The sequence below is a fragment of the Ascidia mentula genome, chromosome 5 (assembly GCF_947561715.1).
Source record: "Ascidia mentula chromosome 5, kaAscMent1.1, whole genome shotgun sequence".
NCBI lineage: Eukaryota > Metazoa > Chordata > Ascidiacea > Phlebobranchia > Ascidiidae > Ascidia > Ascidia mentula.
This window is the reverse complement of record NC_138570.1, coordinates 8,673,294-8,691,861: the sequence shown is the minus strand read 5'-3', so window position 1 is coordinate 8,691,861 and position 18,568 is coordinate 8,673,294. Positions and strand designations below refer to the sequence as shown.

Below are 18,568 nucleotides of genomic sequence, written 5' to 3'. Positions count from 1 at the left end.
ATTAATCTTCGTGCGAAGTAATGATCACTATTGTGGAACATTTTTGAAGAAAAACATATTCATATTCTGCCAGAATAAAAATAGTGGGGAAACACCATGCTTAAATTATAATAAAATTTACAAAAAAATGCAATTTGGATTTATAAAATGTTTTTAACTATTTACATCTTCAGAATTAAAAATAGCTGACGGGAACAAAGCTGCTTTCTATATAAAACTAAAATGCATTTTTAAGGTAGTAGATTTTATCATGATTTTATCATTCAGTCAATCAAGCGTTTTATGGGTGCAATCATGCGTATCGAAAAAAGACAGACTTGGAAATTCTGCGAAAAGTTGTGATTTGGTACGAACGAAATACACTTATCGTCTTCACTGCTGGGGCAAAGCAAGAAAAATATCATGGTATTTCGTTCCGCGACGCTGTTACGACGGGCAATTGGTGCTAGAAAACAAGTTCGATATACAAGACCTATGAGAGGAATGATGAGAGGGCGAAATCCAGTCACTAAAACTCGACAGTACCTCGAAGAAGGAATTGTGTTTCGAGATTGTGTAAAAATCGTCGCAATACATTACGGTTCCTATCACACCGGCGGGGTGCAGTAAGTAAATGTTAAACGCCATTACTTAGCAGAACTTTGTTATAAAAGTAAATAAATCATTGCAGCGAATTCAATGATTTAAACTTCGGGCAACTGCAGTACAAAAACCCTGATGTACAGATATTGTGTGTGGAAAATCTTACTCCAACGCCATTCATTACATTTTTCCTTGGTAAGTTTGTGTAACTCTGATACCGATATTAAGCTTTCATGGTGGCTGCATAAGCTTTACATTATACCCCAGATGATGGAGAAAAAGTTCATGTTGATATTGAAGGAATGTCACAGCTTGAAATTGTACAACACATACAAAAAGCATTTGGAAAACCACAGTAAGTTATAACTGTTATACAACCACAGTAAATATATTTAAATCATGCTGCAACCTTTGGTCCAGGTAAAAATATAATGTTAAGCACTTTAGGACCTGCTGATCTGATAAAAGTATACTGAAATTTTCCTTTTTCATGTTAGTGAATTGGTGAAAATTGAAAGCAAGGCTGTGGAACCAAATCCAGCAAATTTTGGAGAAAACTTTGCACGCAAATGCATTTGTACTGAATATGGACAACTTCCATGTTCAGGTTCTGGTGAAGTTATTCCATTTGATGCAAGAGAAAAGTTAAGTGGAAAACGAAACTGGAATTACAATCCAAAGAAATATCCTCATGGAATTGAAGAAATGAGTTGAAACCCGGATAGCTACTATGTAGCGAAACCATTTCCTTTTGGAATTTACTAAACATAAATTGTAACAATGTTTTCTCCACCAAACCTTTCAATATTGAATAATAATCCAAACTACTTCATGGAATGTGTAGAATGGCTTTCCAAATCATGTCAAGCTGCAACAAAAATACAGCTTTTTCCCACTCCTACACAGGCTGAGTACAGTGTGTTTAATAGACACCTTTGTTTTAGCGCTGACTCTCTATGTCCTTTGGAACATATACTGGTGTGTTTGGATGACATAAAGGTTTTTTGTCTTGTATAATGTCTGCTGCCTTTTCAGCAATCATAACAGTCGGAGCATTAAGATTTCCACTAGCTATGCTAGGCATCACAGAAGCGTCGACCACCCTGATGTGATTGAGTCCAATGACCTAAACACATAGCTTTGTTTTTAATGTAGACTAGATATTTTTGTGTATGGTTTACAACTATCAAAGTGTAATAGAAAGTCAGAACTTCAAATTGGGCCATACTTTCAGCTCTGGATCCACAACAGCCATTGGATCATGTACAGATCCCATCTTGCATGTACATGAAGGGTGATAGGCAGAGTCACACTTCTCCCTTACAAATGCATCAATTTCTTCATTTGTTTGTACCTGTACAAATATGCCATTATACATTGCATATAACTGTGTATGTAAACAACTCAAATGTATTACAATAAGGTATACAATAAGCTTCCACAAAATAAACAAAATTTTAATTACATTAGTGCCAGGTCGTAGCTCTTCACCACTAAACTGCTCAAATGCAGGTTGTTGAAAAATTTCTCTGGTCAACTTGACACATTCACGCAACTCCCACCTATCAGCCTCTGCAATGCATGTTATTTCCTTGCATAACTATCAAGTGAAATAATAATTCAGTTCTTCAGCATTCACTGTGTAATAGTAACTAAGAAACAGTGCACACCTGTTTGTAAGTAATTAGGTTCTATTATTGGGTGAACATTTGGTTCTTTGGATTGGAGTTTTAACCATCCTTTACTGCTGCCACGCAAACTTCCAACATGCACCTGGAATGCATGACATTCCGATGCTTTTCTGCCATGATCAATAACCTACAAGTGAAGTGGTAATACTTATGCGGGACATCGTTTTGAGAATTAAAGAGGACATTAACATACTTGTGATGGAAGAAAATGAAACTGAATGTCAGGGTGAGTTAAACCACCTTTACTTCGAATGAAACCACCCGCACATAAATGGGAAGAGGCACCAAGACCTGTTTGTTTAACAAGCCATTCCAACCCAACTTGAACCATGTTTAATGGCTGTTGTGCACTGTACAGTGTAATTGGCTGAAAACAAAGTAAATGCAAAGAATTTACTGGTTTGTACAAATTTGTAACATTTGGTTTTTTAGTGCACATTTACTACCACATATTTAATGTTAATGCAATCCACAACATCATAATTTCGTTAATCAAAAAATCATCTGTAACTTGTGATTTGCAGGTCGATTAGTAGGAATGCATGCCGGTAGTGACCAAAATTTTCTATAGTCAGATTTTTCAACGTGCAATTAACATTCAGTTACAGTTATTTGCAAAGAAGTCTATAATTTCGGAATCGATCGGTGAAAGTATGTCTTCACAGAATGATTTTCTTGGCAGTAAAAATAAAGTATTCAAACAATAAACATGCATTAAACAAAACCTTTTTGCATTTATGCTGCACATAGAGTTCTAAATGGTCCTGAAGGTTTTGACCCACGCCAGGTAAATGTGCAACAGTTGGTATGTCCAACTTTTTCAGATCATCAGCATTCCCTTGCCACACACAGAAAATAATAAACCAAAGCACAGCAAATCAGTAATTAGGTTTGTAAGTTGCAATGGAGCTTTTACAACAAATTTTTGTTAATGCAACTAAATACTCCTCAATGTTCATGCAAACAGTTTTTAAAACAATTTATTGAGAAATAAAACAGGGAAATCTGCAAACACCAATGCAAACCTTGCACATTAACCAAAAACTTACCCACTCCAGACAACATCAAAAGCTGTGGAGAATTAATAGCACCCCCACTTAGAATCACTTCACTTGAAGCAAACACCCTCTTTTTTGACCCATTTTGTATGTACTCGACACCGATTGCATTTTGGCCATCAAACAAAACTCTGCTTGCCAAACAGTTAACCTGTTTCACAAGAGGTGAACCAACATTAGTGGTGAATGATAACTCTTTTTACTAGTGTTTTAGTTGACAAGTATGTATTCAAGCCCAACATACAATGTGACAAATACCTTATCAAACAAGTTACATAAAACAGGTCTTCTCAAACTGTGTGTCGTGAATTCTGGAGTCGAACAAGTGACTTTGTAAGGGCAACATTACATTTCACGCTTCAACTATGTACAGTTTCACACAAAAATATCTTTGTTTTATCGGGGAGTTAGAATAGAACATCTGAAGAATCCAAAATCATGTTACTTTTCACTACCTCTGTTTTCAGGTTGGGCCGACTTAAGGCTGGTCTGAGGTATGCCGAAGCAGTACTCCAGCGTCTTCCTTTATGTACAGTCATATCCATTTTGCCAAATCCCTCCTGTTGATAACCATTCATATCTGGTGTATATGGATAACCTGCTTGCTGTCCAGCACTCAGAAAGGCGTCAAAAAGTGGATTTTCTTGTGATCCTATACAAACATGTTTAACACAGATTTAAACAGAACTGATTTACAACATCTAAGGAATATGATGGTGTTATCCATATAATCATATGTCAGGAACCAACTACTATCCTTAGCCTAAAAAATGCTTGAGCAACTACTTTAGGAGGTTCTACGCTTTTGTAAAAATGTATTCAAAGGAATAAGTAAAGAAATAATCAATAAAATAATAAAAAAAAATTTTCTTAACTACTCACCAACTGACACATGCAGTGGCCCATTTCCTCCCCTATATGTATCTTCACCCAATTCATGTGTTTGTGCTTTTTTGAAGTAGGGAAGAACCTCATCATACGACCAACCCTCAGCACCTTCCTCAACCCATCTATTGTAGTCAAATGCATGGCCACGGATGTACACCATGGCATTGAGTGAAGATGAGCCACCCCACACACGTCCTCTGGGCCAATACATGACACGGTTGTTTACATGCTTTTGTGGTGTTGTGTGGTAATACCTGGCAGAAATTTGATATTCTGTATGCAGAAGTTTGCAATGCAAATAAGAATGAACCTCACTAACTGAAGGGTTAAATTAAGAACTACAGAAATCTTTGTTGTGATTATAGAGGCTGGTGTGTAAAAAGTGAACTATTGACAATCTGCTAATACAAAATCATGCAAAACACCTACCAATTATACTTGCTATCACAAAGATTATATGTTAAAGCAGCCGGCATGTGGATCTTCCATGAGAGGTGAAATGAATTCAGGATTCGATCCTTTGGTCCAGCCTCAAGTAACAAAACTTCATTTTTTGGATTTTCTGTAAGTCTGTTGGCAAGCACACATCCTGCTGAACCTGAAGAAAAGCAGTAGCTGAGAAGTGTTAAATACAAATCCCAATACACCCAACCATTGCATTACTTTACAACCAGTTTGGTACAAAATATTGTGTGGGATATAAATATTTTTGCTGTTTCATGAGAAATCCATGCAGAAAAAATACACTAAGATGCATTATGTGTGCACAACACATTTGCCAGTTGGCCCAACTTTGCCAAAAAATTAGTTATAAGTTTTCCCATCTGGTCCATTAATGCATTTCAGGGTAAGCAATCTTTACCAAATGATTTCTTGATTATATTAAGCAAAACAGAAGAAAATATGTAAATCACACAAAATAAGAAAAGAAGCCAAATAAAAAATTAAACCATACCTGCGCCCACTATAACATGGGTGGTTTCATTTCTGGAAACAATGCAGAACGCTGTTGAAAGTGTATGTTTTCTCGAGAAATGTTTGAACATTTTACCACGCAACATTTTAAATGTCCGCGCGTAAATCAACAAAAATAGTCGCTGCTTTGCACTGTGGATAAGAAACAACAAAACCAGGGAATTTCCCGTAAATGTAAGTAGAAATGCACTCATCTAGAACGTTTCGCAAATTGCGTGAGTAAAATTTTTACAACGGTAATTACCATGTTAAACAGTGCATTTTGTGCATAAAGTGTGAGAATAAATTATAGCGTCAACACAATGGCTAATTTATTGTTTTTCGGTTGCTTTGCCAAAGATGCGGGTCAGTCCCCTTGGGCGTACATTGTACAATTACTCTACTTTTGAATGGTTCTTGCGCCATATCCTTATATCTAACGATTTCAAAGTTGTTTATTTTTTTTTACTACGTGTTTATGGTGTAAGAATGCACACTTACCGCTACTGTTGATATTTTTGTAGTATTTTAACGCTAATTACGTTGCACAATGATGTGACGTAAGACAGGGGGGTCCGAGAAAAAACAGGTTCACAAAATGGGGTCCGCGGCCAAAAAAGTTTGGGAAACCCTGCCCTAGGGGGTGTACCTCACCGGCCAATTTATGATTCAAGATGCCCACAAATTAAAAAAGTGGCGCATTGATATCATTGTTCGTTCTGAAATTGAGGGGTTTCTACCGAATATGCTTGGTCCTCCTGCATTATCATATAATCTCCTAAGGTCATCCCACTGGCATAGTTTTTGCTCTTAAGAGCCGTCTGTTTCAGTTGCAGAAAAAAAGGATTCCCAAATTAAATTCCTAACCTTAATTGGTAGTATTGTATCAGTGCTTGAACATGATGTGCGCACCAGTCTTTCTTTGTAGGCTATAGCGTCACAATTCTCCATCGTCGAGAATCGTCAGGTGCACTTTCTAGACAGTTTGGAGGCGCAGGTACTGCTTTTCCTAAACAGCTTTTTGCTTTATCTAAAAAAGATCACAAACCAAACACAAATCAGAACTTATCTAACGCTGCCCACCTCCGAACCGTATAATAAACATAACATTTTCTCATGGATATTTAGATTGGAAACTGTGCAAAAACGGATGAAAAGTAGAATTTTACAGTGAAAGTATGCAACCTGATTATCACACGTTTAAAGTATAAGCTTGTCCAAAGACAAATTGTATGAAAAAATACGTCAAGTAGTCATTTGTCGTCATGTTGTTTTGCACAATTTTGTTTGTCATTATTTTCAGGAAGTGAGCTCGTTTGATGACAATACCGTGGTAAACGTGTTTTGCTGCCTTTTGTCCGCGTCAACAACCAACAGCCCCTTGTCCTCAATATTGACCAAAAACATTCGAGAGCAGTATTTTAATGTGGGCTTTAAATTTAACTTAAAAGATTCACAAAAAGAAAGATATAATAAATATTGGACAGTAACGATGTCACGCATATTGCATAATGATGGGAAGAGCATCTTCGATGGTGCCAACCACAAAGTCAGCATCGACGGCCAAATCACCTCTTGTACAAACACCTGATAATACACCAATGACTACTTTTGAATTGCTACTAGCCCCCATTCGTGTGTCTGCTGGTGTATCACCTGCAATGTAATAAATGTGTTACTTTACAAAATACCAATTCAGTAAGGTTCTTACCAATGACCACTGTATTTTGTGGTTTAACACCCAGATCAGAACATATAAGGTGAACATTGTCTGGACTGGGTTTTGCAACGTTGTCAGAATCGTCTCCACACACTATTCGATCAATGAGACCCAAAACGGATAAATGCTTTAAAGCCCCAATCGTATGGTCTCTGGAATCAGATGTGCATATTGCTATCTTCAGACCCAGAGATCTGATTTTATGAAATAATGTTTGTACATCACAGACTGATTTTGCAGTGTTTGCAACAGAATTGTTTGAGGAGTTGTTGACAGAATTCCATGTATTTAGAACACAGGTCCTGGCAGAATTAAGTGATAAAGAATGCTTTTGCACTAGCATGTCTACCACTTGATTTTGAATCATCTCATGCGTGTTCTCCGCAAGTGATCCTTTGCCAATTTTCCTTGTTTCACTGTTGTAATTGAAGATACCATACAGGTCATTTGCTAAGGCCAAACCAGATGATTCCTCAAGCCTTCACAGAAAGGTCCACATAATTCTCAGGTAACGTGAAAAGAAATTTCAAAAGTTTTACCTTTTACAGGTTTCCTCGCACCATGGTGCCCACATTTCATGAAATGATATTAGGGTTCCATCCTTGTCAAAGATGACCAACTTGACGTTTTCATCATTAAGGTTGTTTAAACCATTTTCATTCACATGTTTTTTTGCATGTGATCTAAAAACAAGCAAGTGAGACACAATTTATTTTCTAATTTCTTCCAAATAAAATAAATGATTCTAAAACTTACACTTGCTTGATTTTGATTTCTTTTTTATTTGTTGACTTGTAAAGTTTGTGTTGAATCCCTATAAACAACACAAAAGAGTAACATAAATAGTATTTTATGAAAGTTTATGGCTTGTGTGCAAAATAAGTGGAGTTAATAACTTTGAATACAAACGCCAAAGCTAAGATTGCTTAATCAAATGAATAACAGCATCTTAGTTTCAGCGTTTTTATTTATGGCTTGTTTGTAAGCAATAATAGTTAAAAATCACACATTGTGATACATGTTTACATTGCTGTGCCATAGCCCTGAAAAAACTTCACTGAATGGTAAGCAAAATTTCAGTTTGACAGAATCTGCATTGACTGTTTGATAAAATCTGCAATTCCAAGAGGGCCATAGTACCCAGGAAGGCAATAAAAATTACCATAATACTTGTGGCAGTGAGACAATAACATACTGATGCAACAAAGTTTTATTTATTATCAAACAATATGAAACTTACCATGGTACAGCTTGTAAATCGGTTCACACATTATCGTGAACTATTGTTTTTATCCAAGTCTAACTATAACGGACTAAACTTTTATGCAGTTAGATAATCTATTTTGTTACCTTATTCTAATGCAAAGCCTCACAACTGCTTTCGGTTCTTTGCAGTCGATTTGATTTGCCATCCTTATATCATTTTCAACTCCAATGAAGTCACCGCGTGTTGCGTAGCTGATATGCTGGTGTCGTCACCTTAAATAGAGTGATATCACAAAAGATTTCAGCACCGGCTCTTACGTACACCACTACGTCATCACGTGATGGCCGTCTGGCGTGGGCGTGTTCTGTCCACAACGCGGCCTATGCTTTGTTGCGCAATACAGTTTGCAACCGCGTGGAGGAAATGTGTGGATAAGAGCGTGACTGAATGTTGCGTGATTCACAAGCATTCGACAAGGTCATATGCTTGTTTCATTTTTCATTGCATCATTTAACTTACATGTAAATTATATCCGCAAATTTTAGCACACTTGACACATATTTAAAACTGAAAGAAGACTACTGATGAATACAATACGCACATCGCATCAGTGCTGTACAATCATAACAAAAACTTGTATCCTAACATAGGGCAGTGGTTTGATGAAAATGATTGATGCGGACAAACTTACCTATACTTAAAATTGATAAATTAATAAAAAATTATATACACTCATGTACGTGCGGTTTCTTTACTTATTTTGAAACGCATGTAGGGATTTTGCGGCCACTGTACTGGACTATGAGTGGTACGTGACAGAATTGAGGTTGGAAACCATTTGGTACGTGACAGAATTGGGGAAACTTTTACCCCATACCTGGAGGTGCTTTTTTTCGTTTTAACTAGAAGTCCCCATGACCTCTCAGTTCTTTTTTCTGGTTCTCTTGGACAAGAATATTCATAAATGTAACAATGACTCAAAGGCTGCTAACTTAACAGTTTGGTGTTAAATAAAACATTCATTAGCGTATGATTTCAGCGAAAAAAAAATCGTTTAACGTAAAATGATAACAATGTTACTAAATCTTAATGGAAACTAATAATAAATCATCGGGCAAACGGCCTGTGTAAAAAAAGCAAACTTCTGTTTTTTTTTCTTGTAGATTGAAATTAAAATACCCAAGTTATATTATGCCATTAACAATCGCACAGATTTTAGTGTTACACAGATTTACATGTGAGTCAAAGATATCGACCAATCTGTGTGCTCTGGTGTTTTACTAGTATCTTCCAATCTTAAAATCATTGCTTGTAGCCAAGGGTGCAATACTGTCCCTTTTTCCAAGATGTAATTTATGATACGATCGAGACTTAATCGCCACAGCAAAAAGGTATAGGCTGCACCAGCAAAGCCAAATAGCTGCCTGGCGCGTTAGTTGCCGGTAATTCCAGACGATTTTCTTTGTCTAAATGTAAAGTTTCGCTTTTGTTGCTTGGTCGGCTACATATATTCCTCGACAATTTTCTGCTGATCAAACGGAAAATTGTTCCCCCAGAACGATTTTACCACTGCGCTGCACGTGTTTTGTTGACTACCTCCTGTCTGGGACAATGCATTTTCAGACGATATTTACGTTAGACCCATTGTTGACACGAAGTCAGAGGTCTAATTGTTTTGAAAGCCATCGACGGAAATTATAGCGGCAAAACAATCTATAAAACTCAAGTCGGTTTACGTGCAGTTCTTTAGATGTGGTCAGGTCACATTTAAAGGGAAAGTGTAAAATGAGATGTATAAAGCCAACAAAAACAAAAAAGCCGAGCACTTGCGTTTGGGAATCTCCCTCCGTCACTGGCGAATGCTTGATTCGAGTGCGTGTGCAGGCAGCTGTGGTCCAACCGCAACAGTTTGTATGAATGTGAAATATGCTTACTTCGTCTTTGCTAACATGGCGCGATTGTTCCATACAACGTTTGTGAGCATGTCATCGCATACTTTATTCAATGTATATTGGATTTTTCCCAAACAGTTTGATAAACTTCGCAATCATCATCTGTAGCAACTTGTCAGACAATGGTACCCCGAAGATATATGTACTTACATCGACCTCAATCTTACTGGTCGTTATTTATTTCATGGCTTAGTACAAACAGGACAAAGGTCGCTTCGATTGCAACAGTCACGAGCTGCGCGCTTGGTCTGTGCTTGTGTGAGTTGTAATGCGAAAACAGTATACCTTCAAGCACTTACGTCTGTGCTCAAATCGCTGAATTGCTGGAAGGTTTCGACGAGCCTTCCTTGTTGACAACACATTGCTATTTCTGGCGAATGGCATACTTCGTACGACTCTGGCTGCGTGTTCAAGCAAGGCGCTGCATGCACATTGTTTCTGGTTTGAAAAACGCTTTATTTCTTGGCTGCATTGATCACCGCAGAATGAGGAATCGGGTTGCTTTTCCTATTCTCATGTTTTTGGCTTTTTTAGTGGTGTATACAGCTCTTAGATGTTCAAGTAAGTCCGATTAGGAATTTTTAAACAATATTGTAACTAACATATATTGTCAAACGCGCAGGTAATCACTCAATAGACAACTATGTGTATACGTCAGATCAACAGAAAGAGGTAGGGGTACACTAATTTACCGTACTGTACAGCTGTTTTTTTCATTTATTTACGTGTTTTGCTGAAACGTTTCGTGTTTCGCAAAATTGTTTGTTAAGTAAAGCATTGTTAATTGTTTGAATGGGTTTGTTTTCAGACAGTAAAGGCCCTACGGGCATATGTGGCAAAATCGAATCATGCTGCTTCGATTTAATTACGTAAAATTTCCAGCAAAACAGGGAGGTTTACCCGATAAAGAAAGTGACGTTGGTATTGCGTAACTGAGGTTAGGTAGTTGTTTATGGGGCCAATTAACCGTGAAGTGCTTAGTCAAGCGTGTTCAATAAATGAGTTGTTTTGGCTCTAATTTATAACAACCTAAATAAACATCCTTATCCATAGATGCTCAGAATATTAATTTCTTTGTCGTACTGTTATTGTGGATGTGCGCGTCCAAAATACTTTTCTATGTAAAGTGAAAGAAACGGACAGAACTGTATCTGTGCTGCTATTTTTGTATCTGTTGTATGTATTCAATGTTCGCTTCAGATATTTTCCTATTATACGCAACAAACACTTGTTAGTTTTTATGGTATTAAACTTTGCAGAACGGAAGAAACATGGCCGGTAGTAGTGTAGTTGACTGTTCCAACTCAAAAGCTGCATTTTCTATGACGAACATGTCAGCATTGTTTCAAAAATGTGCGAAATCCAGCAAAGCTCCACAAGTGGAAATGGATTTATATCTTAATGCTTGGGAGGAGTTAATTAGGTATGTTGTGTATTTTTTTGCTGTATTAGTAGTTTTATTTTATCATTGTTAATTTCCTTTTCCTTTTTCATTTGTGGTGGCAAATTGCACCTGAAATTTCATACATATAGCCTATGTATAGACAGCTGCATTATAATTGTGTTCAAACACTCAGGTTTTTAAATTCAATGGGAAAAGCATTTACCTTTGTGAGCTCTGACGTCATTGAAAAGGTGGGAATTTTACGAGAGTATCGATCATCTGACCAAGGTGGAAATTATGCTACAATTGAACAAATGATGTCATATGAAAAGCAACATAATCTCATTAACTACAAAGAAGCTCCATCAAAAAAAGTATGATCAAGTTTTGAAATTAACTACAAAAGAGGCTGTTTTGTGTTTGCATTTAAAACAGCTGTAAATTTAAATACTGATAGAGTATATTGGTAATTACATAAACAGCTTAATCTTTTGTTGTCTACTGGTAGAGATGATGATCATAGTTGGTTCAGCAAAATAATATATTAAATGTTTAACGTAGGTAAAAGCATCAGGGTCAAGAACTCTTTTGAGACTACACCGTGCATTGAAATTCCTGTTAATTTTAATCGGTAAACTGGCTAGGAATGAAGACGATGGCAAAGTATCTGTGATGGGATACAATGCATATCATGCCTCACCTATGTCCAAGTAAGCAGATATAGCAAAGTCATTGTATCAAGCCCTTGTTCCAAGCAGTTTAAATGCATGCAATTACCATACAGGTACCATCCTTGGATTGTTCAAAAGGCGGTTGGTGTGGCAGTGTATATACTTCCTGACCGGGAGACATTTATTATACAGATGTGCCAGGACCTAACAGTGGATGAAATTGCATCAACAATGGATGTATGTTCAAACAGCATGGATGCAGTATTTGAATACTCAGAGGCACTATACAGGTATTGTTTTTACCATATGAAAAAGACCATTTGCACTACCTTCTTTTTCTTATTTACAGCAAATATGATCTTCTTGAAATTCCATGATAAATCAAACATGTTGGTTGATCCAAGAAATTTAAACTTCAAATGGGGTTTTTATGAAAGGATGAAATTTTATTGAAGATGTGCAATATATCCCACAGTGTTTCTTGGGCCACCTTGGTTACACATGCATGTTCTTGCGTCTATTAATGTTTACAGAAGCACAATAATTAACATTTCAATTTTTAACATGTAGTAATTTGAGATTCAAGACTCGGAACCATATTTTTTTGATCACAATCTTGACTGGGATTTCTCTTTTACACAGAAAACATGGGATTGATAAATAGTTGCATGTAAAACAAATATTTTTACCAAAACTGCACCAAAACGTTTCTTTTTAGTCATTTTGCAACAACAGTGTTTTTACTCGGTATCTCGTTGAGCAATTGACTCAATTTTTATTTTTATTTTGTTTTAGGCAATTTGTTCTCAGGTAATTACTGCTGAAAATGTGTAAGACGGTATTTTGTATTTTATACTGGCTCATGATTGCGATGAACTATTCTAAAACAACTATTGGTACTTGCCCTGGACCACACTATGTTTTTACTGCATGTTGGTTTTTGTTGATGTTGTAGCAATGTACTAAATATATTGTGTTGAAACTTTTGAGGGTTAATATGCAGGTGTTTACCTAACCAGCTTTCAATATTCATATTAATAACCATTTTTTTGTTGCCGAAAAGCTATAAACAAATTTTAAATTGCAAAACAAATAAAATAAATGGCCTGTTGGCGTTTTTTTGCAGTTAGGTCAATGTAATGGGGATGAGCACCAAAATATTCGTAAACTTGAAGAGAAATTATAGCTCATTTTTTTTTACATATTGTCCCAAAAAAACATTCTATTAGGTTGTGTGATTTCTAATGTTCTTACTGTTTGGTATCCATTGTCTGGACAGGTCTATCACTGACACCCACAACTAAGCGCAACAGACTTAACACGTTGTCACTGTCCTCTATCCGCGTTGTTAACCAGCTTGCGCTCTTTTGAACTAAACCACCAAAATCGTAACAACCTCAAGGTGCTAAAAAACAACACAACATGAAGCACTTGAATGCAGGCAACGAAATTACACCGATTTTACAGCAACTGACCATAACAATTTTTTTCTGTGAGTTCGTTTGTATTTGAATCGCGATTTAGTGTGTTGCGTTATTTGCGCATGAAAGACTCTTTTTGAATTATAACAAAGATACCAAGTTACTCTACCAGACGAGAATTTCTTTCAATTTTGGAATTTTATGTAGTGTGTGTATAATATGCTATCAAAAATACAATGTGTGTGGAACTAGATTTACGATTTATTTTACAATAACATGCGATTTGATTTTTCTAATGGATTACATTTCAACACGAATTTATTTTAAATTATTTTGGGATCATTCTTTCAATGCTTTGTCGCTTTTCGAGACGCTTTTCCATCTCAACCAAGAGGTTGACGCCGTCAATGACCTGTTGCACAAGCTGAACTTCGGATTTTCCTAGCCTGTCCAAATTGGAAATGTCGAAAGTGCCTCCCACTGCTGCTGTGTCAACTCCGCCCGTTCCGCGCTTCTGGAGCCTGATTGAAAATAATATTAAGCATAACATCCTTTCTTGACTCTAGCGGAGAACTTCACAACCAGTTTCAGAAAATTAAAAACCCGCGACGAAACATGTTTCGCAAACAAGCATCAAAAGTCCTCATTAAAAATCTTGTTAACTTTAAACGAATTGACACTTTTTTCTCATATTTAGCACAAGATATGTGCCGCTGCTACATTCATTTCCAATTCTAAATGCTTTCAGATACCTAAAATACACAAATATTCAAAACACTTTACCTGAGTTTGTCGAGAACTTCATCGAATTTTGGGTGTTTGCTAAGGTTGGGCAGCTTGACGTGGACTCCGCACCGAAGACCGTTACCACAGTTTGACGGACAAGTGAGGATGTAACCCAGGTTTTTAGACATTTGGAATTCCCAACCGTTCTCCTGTAATAGTAGGTAGAGGTAAACTTAGACTGCACAATTTGCAAAGTAATATATTAGAACATTTTGTGGTCATGTATGGTGTTTTTGAATGTAAACAACCAGTGATTTACCTCGATGATTTTCTCCATCTGGTTGACGCCTTCGCAAAATCGGTTGAACACAGATTTCATATCACCTCCTTTCTGCATAACAGATCCGAAATTAGTAAACTTCGAATAAATATTGTTTCGAATACTAAGTCCCTTTATTAGGCAACATTAAGTTTAATTTGTTGTGGTGACAATGAGTGCTAATCCGTCTTATTTGCCTACTTCACATTGCTTCATATACTTGTTTTTGTGATTTGTCACAAAGAAAGTGTTTTTTTGATACAAGTACGCATTTAAGCGCCATCATGAAAAATTGAAATAGGAACAGTTTTTTAATTCGTGGATACAAGACGTAGTTGAATGTGAAACCTCCATTGAGATGATACGAAGATGGTCTTCTTCATTAACCCAAACCAGGAAGTTCTTCTTGTCGTTGTGGAAGATGCCGCGAGCGTCTGGCCAGTCACGTGCCATGCCAGCACTGGTGAGAAGAGGTGAAACCGGTTTATCGAACAAGAAATGATCTTCAATGAGTTGGTTCTGATCGGCTTCCGACATTGTTTTCAGAGAGTAGTATTGACCTGGAAGGAATGTTATCGACCATGTTGGAAAGTAAATTCCCTTGTTTGTTTTTCATCAAATATTATAACTTAGGGCCCACCGTTTCTTGTTATTGTGACAAGAAAATTATTTGTTATATCTTGTTACTTTTTATCACGAAAATTAAGAGGTCCAGAGACTCACAATTTGTTGCCGATAAGACGATCATTATACCATTTTACAACGACAAATATTCCAGTAAATGTACCAAAAAATGTTATGGATTCGTAACTAAGTTTATTGAACATTGTTACATGCATTATCATTGAAAGCACGCATCACTTAAATTTCATTCTTTTTAGCAATTGCCGCTGGTTATAGACTATTATATCAATTTTACCGGATAAATCCGCTGAAAGACCACCAAAGGCGTTAGCGGCAATACTTTCGACCTCGCGGCGCTCAGCTCTTGAACAGACGGGTGGATGGGGTAATCCACGAATGGCCCTTCCGGTTCTTACACGGGAGGAGAGAACGTACTTCTCATCAAGCTTTCCGCCTTTTAGATGAGCGGGATTCAAATCGATGGGGTGGATGTCGACCTCCGGGTCATAACCGTTGTGTCTTTCTCTTATCACTGCCAAAATGATAAACCCGATTGCATGGCAGCATATTCATGTTAGTGAATTTTGTGATTTTGTGGACCCTGCAGTTTAGCGTCTAACATAAACAATCCACCAGTTGACAAATGTACTATCTATTCAGAACTTACGATAGATGTTGTTGTGGACAAGGACAAAATTGTTTGGTTTTCATGCATTAGCCCACTATACATATGGCAAGCAGTTATTAATTAGTTAAATACTAGCATATCATATATACCTGGATAAAAGAGATCTTTAAAAGTAACGTAACTCTCTTCGTCGCATGCCGTCAGTCCAACAATTTTGATAAAAGGGTGGCCTGGGTTGTCGACGCCGGTTTGAATACATTGATCCAGTGTAAATCCGTTTGGTGTTGTCTGCGGACCAAAACACTTCAAGCACTCACAAAATGTATATACGATGCATGCAACAGAGCAGTGTTTTTCTGTGGGAACATCTGCACCGGTACAGATAAGAAACAATTCGTGCGGATGACAATTGCGTGATAAATAGTCGTTTTAGTTCAGGAACTTCTTGTTGGTGTTTCGCTTATCATTGCTGTCTGCAGCATTTTTGTTATGCAACCGAAAAGCCTCATAAACCTTGGGAATTATTTCCAGTCTACTGGAACGTGCGACCATCACAGGTCCTCAACACGATTTTAAGCAATATATTTAATTGTATTATGCATGATAACAACTGTTAAAAAAATTCGTTTGATTTTTAAAAGTTGGTAAGATGGCTTTCAGCAGTATAAAGGTAAAAACGAGCTCCAGCTAGTTCTTTTATTGCAAATGTCACTAATATGGACATCACTATCACGATTGTTTATTGTAGCCGCTGATGGGCAAGTAAGGCTTGGTTCGATTATACTGGATTACACAAAACGTTCTTTGATAAAGGCCGATTAGGCTACACACAACACGAGGTGCTGTTATATTCCGCTACAAAAAAAATGCCATTTACGGCGATATATGCTTGTACTTACGACATCTCTTAATTTTGCATAGCAAGCAGGCGTTAGATGGTTTTTCATAATGTTGTGGTGGTGCCTCAAGTCCGGAAAGTCTGCACCCGGCGGATATTTAAGTTCCCTTGTTGGTGGTAAACGTGCACCGGCGACATGTCTTTTGTTATAATTATATCCGAACGTAAATGCTCCTACAGCAGCCGTTGCTATACCTAACTTTTTCGCATAAATGCCTGCCATTTTTACTCTTACAAATTAACTGTCCTAAGTATTCGCTCAAATCGTTGCTAATACTCAACAATTCAAATTACTGTTTTTGATGCTTGGTTGCGACAAAGGGCAGAACAGTTGTCATTGTGTGTCCTTTGTCGTGTCAATTATTCACGCATAAAAACCGCAAAATCAACATCAAGGTGGTTTGGACCGATAAGCAACATGAAAAATTTAATGTTCATTATATTATTTTATGAAATACTATACATTCTTGATAATTGAATTTTTTTAACATAGAGCACTAAGCAACGTACTTGCTGTGTGTCTATTCGGAATGCACAATAACGAAAAACTACCTTGGCTAAGGTACAACGTAAGTTTTTTCGACCATTGTTCCCATGTGCGATGTCACGTACAAGGGTGCAAATAATCCTTATTGTTTGTCTTATGGGACTGAACAAATGTGCTGACACTGGAAAGTCATGATTGGATGAAATGTCGAGCTTGTACGGTCGGCGCCACAATAAAACTTATTAATTTGAAGCACCAAAAATGTACCAAACCTGCGGAAAAACATGTAATTCTTTCCGTTGTTCTATTCGCTCTTGCCGGTATCCTATTCGTTCTTGCCGTTATCTTATTCAGGTAAAAAAAAATTAAAGCAAACTTACACTTTGCGATTCAGCTGTGCACTACTTTTAAAAACCACTATTAGCGAAAACTATACGAAAGTCTATAGAACAGTGGCAGAAATCAACACGGCAATTTTTTGCAGGCCTCAATTATAAGTTGAATGTAGGGCGCACAAACGATAAAAAATAAAACTTAAGGAGGAAGGGTTTTCATTTAAATAAATTCACTACCTTTTCCGCAAATAAATTTTGAATTGTTATTTTTCTTGGCAAAAAGAAATTTCACATAGGCTTAATAGTCGCTGTAGCGAAAACGGTTGTTCAAAAACCCACATGATTGTTTTATTAGCGCACCGAAATAAAGTATGATGTGCGGGTGTGCGCAAAGATAAATACCTATCCTTACCGAAAAAATACTATGCAGCACATTCAACATAAAAATTTAAAGTCCTGTTGTGAAATTACAATATTGTACACTGAAAAAAACGTTTGTAGCATGAAGTTCTCTACCATTGTATTGGCTATCTTGTTCGTATTAAAAATATTGCACCCATTTTTCTTCTTTTACATGTGGAAAATTTGTTAAAATAAACAAAAAGTACTTGTTGGAACCATCATGGCACACTGAGTTCATACTCAAAAGCATGACGCGGTTAAAAGAAATTATAAAATGATCATTTAAGTGAGGATATTTCACATGGTTTCGACACAGACCATTGCTGACCAAACTTTTTATGCAGTAAGATACAAGCCATATACATGTGCTCATAAAAACATTGTGCTCAAATAATTGAGGCAAATATGCCCTATACACTCAAACAACCAAATTTAGAGGACTGTTGTTCAGACGTGCCTGTTGCGAAATGGGGTTTATTTTCTCTTAAAACTCTTCAACCAGTTTGGGTGGTTTATTTTGTGAAACGGAGAGGAATCTGAACCCGTTATTTGTAACCTTAAAAAACAAACAACCGGAACCATGCAAACAGGATAATTTAAATCGACTGAGCCTCTTTTGAA

General features: G+C 36.8%; 5 protein-coding genes across 7 annotated transcripts; 2 read left to right on the top strand and 3 right to left on the bottom strand.

The window, feature by feature from the left end:
• The first annotated feature begins 322 nt into the window (after positions 1–322).
• Positions 323–1,487, top strand: LOC145903847 (small ribosomal subunit protein mS25-like). Its single transcript, XM_082992017.1, has 4 exons — positions 323–605; positions 671–777; positions 850–937; positions 1,080–1,487. Exons 1-4 carry the CDS (start codon positions 403–405, stop codon positions 1,294–1,296), a joined length of 615 nt encoding a protein of 204 aa, XP_082848143.1. The 5' UTR covers positions 323–402; the 3' UTR covers positions 1,297–1,487.
• On the bottom strand, positions 1,316–6,180 carry LOC145903845 (choline dehydrogenase, mitochondrial-like). 3 transcript variants are annotated; one of them, XM_082992014.1, is made up of 13 exons: positions 6,041–6,180; positions 5,175–5,326; positions 4,649–4,817; positions 4,214–4,473; positions 3,787–3,983; positions 3,323–3,482; positions 2,999–3,111; positions 2,467–2,640; positions 2,253–2,400; positions 2,048–2,154; positions 1,811–1,936; positions 1,516–1,708; positions 1,316–1,450 (listed from the first exon to the last, which is right to left on the bottom strand). In XM_082992014.1, the coding sequence occupies exons 2-12, from the start codon at positions 5,278–5,280 to the stop codon at positions 1,523–1,525; spliced, it is 1,746 nt and encodes a 581-aa protein (XP_082848140.1). In that variant the 5' UTR covers positions 5,281–5,326; positions 6,041–6,180; the 3' UTR covers positions 1,316–1,450; positions 1,516–1,522. The 3 variants fall into 3 exon arrangements, with proteins under 3 accessions (XP_082848140.1, XP_082848139.1, XP_082848141.1); XM_082992013.1 differs by lacking the exon at positions 1,316–1,450 and having other exon boundaries at positions 1,505–1,708; XM_082992015.1 differs by lacking the exon at positions 1,316–1,450 and having other exon boundaries at positions 1,631–1,720.
• A 358-nt stretch (positions 6,181–6,538) lies between these two features.
• Positions 6,539–8,880, bottom strand: LOC145903846 (pyrophosphatase PpaX-like). The gene is made up of 5 exons (XM_082992016.1): positions 8,134–8,880; positions 7,650–7,707; positions 7,433–7,576; positions 6,885–7,372; positions 6,539–6,829 (listed from the first exon to the last, which is right to left on the bottom strand). Exons 1-5 carry the CDS (start codon positions 8,162–8,164, stop codon positions 6,669–6,671), a joined length of 882 nt encoding a protein of 293 aa, XP_082848142.1. The 5' UTR covers positions 8,165–8,880; the 3' UTR covers positions 6,539–6,668.
• A 1,518-nt stretch (positions 8,881–10,398) lies between these two features.
• LOC145903802 (ceramide-1-phosphate transfer protein-like) lies at positions 10,399–13,250 on the top strand. Its single transcript, XM_082991961.1, has 7 exons — positions 10,399–10,613; positions 10,675–10,724; positions 11,312–11,475; positions 11,630–11,810; positions 11,998–12,146; positions 12,221–12,397; positions 12,457–13,250. The coding sequence occupies exons 1-7, from the start codon at positions 10,430–10,432 to the stop codon at positions 12,482–12,484; spliced, it is 933 nt and encodes a 310-aa protein (XP_082848087.1). The 5' UTR covers positions 10,399–10,429; the 3' UTR covers positions 12,485–13,250.
• A 1-nt stretch (position 13,251) lies between these two features.
• On the bottom strand, positions 13,252–17,026 carry LOC145903801 (creatine kinase B-type-like). Its single transcript, XM_082991960.1, has 7 exons — positions 16,725–17,026; positions 15,975–16,113; positions 15,493–15,729; positions 14,922–15,133; positions 14,574–14,645; positions 14,312–14,463; positions 13,252–14,049 (listed from the first exon to the last, which is right to left on the bottom strand). Exons 1-7 carry the CDS (start codon positions 16,944–16,946, stop codon positions 13,857–13,859), a joined length of 1,227 nt encoding a protein of 408 aa, XP_082848086.1. The 5' UTR covers positions 16,947–17,026; the 3' UTR covers positions 13,252–13,856.
• Positions 17,027–18,568: the final 1,542 nt, after the last annotated feature.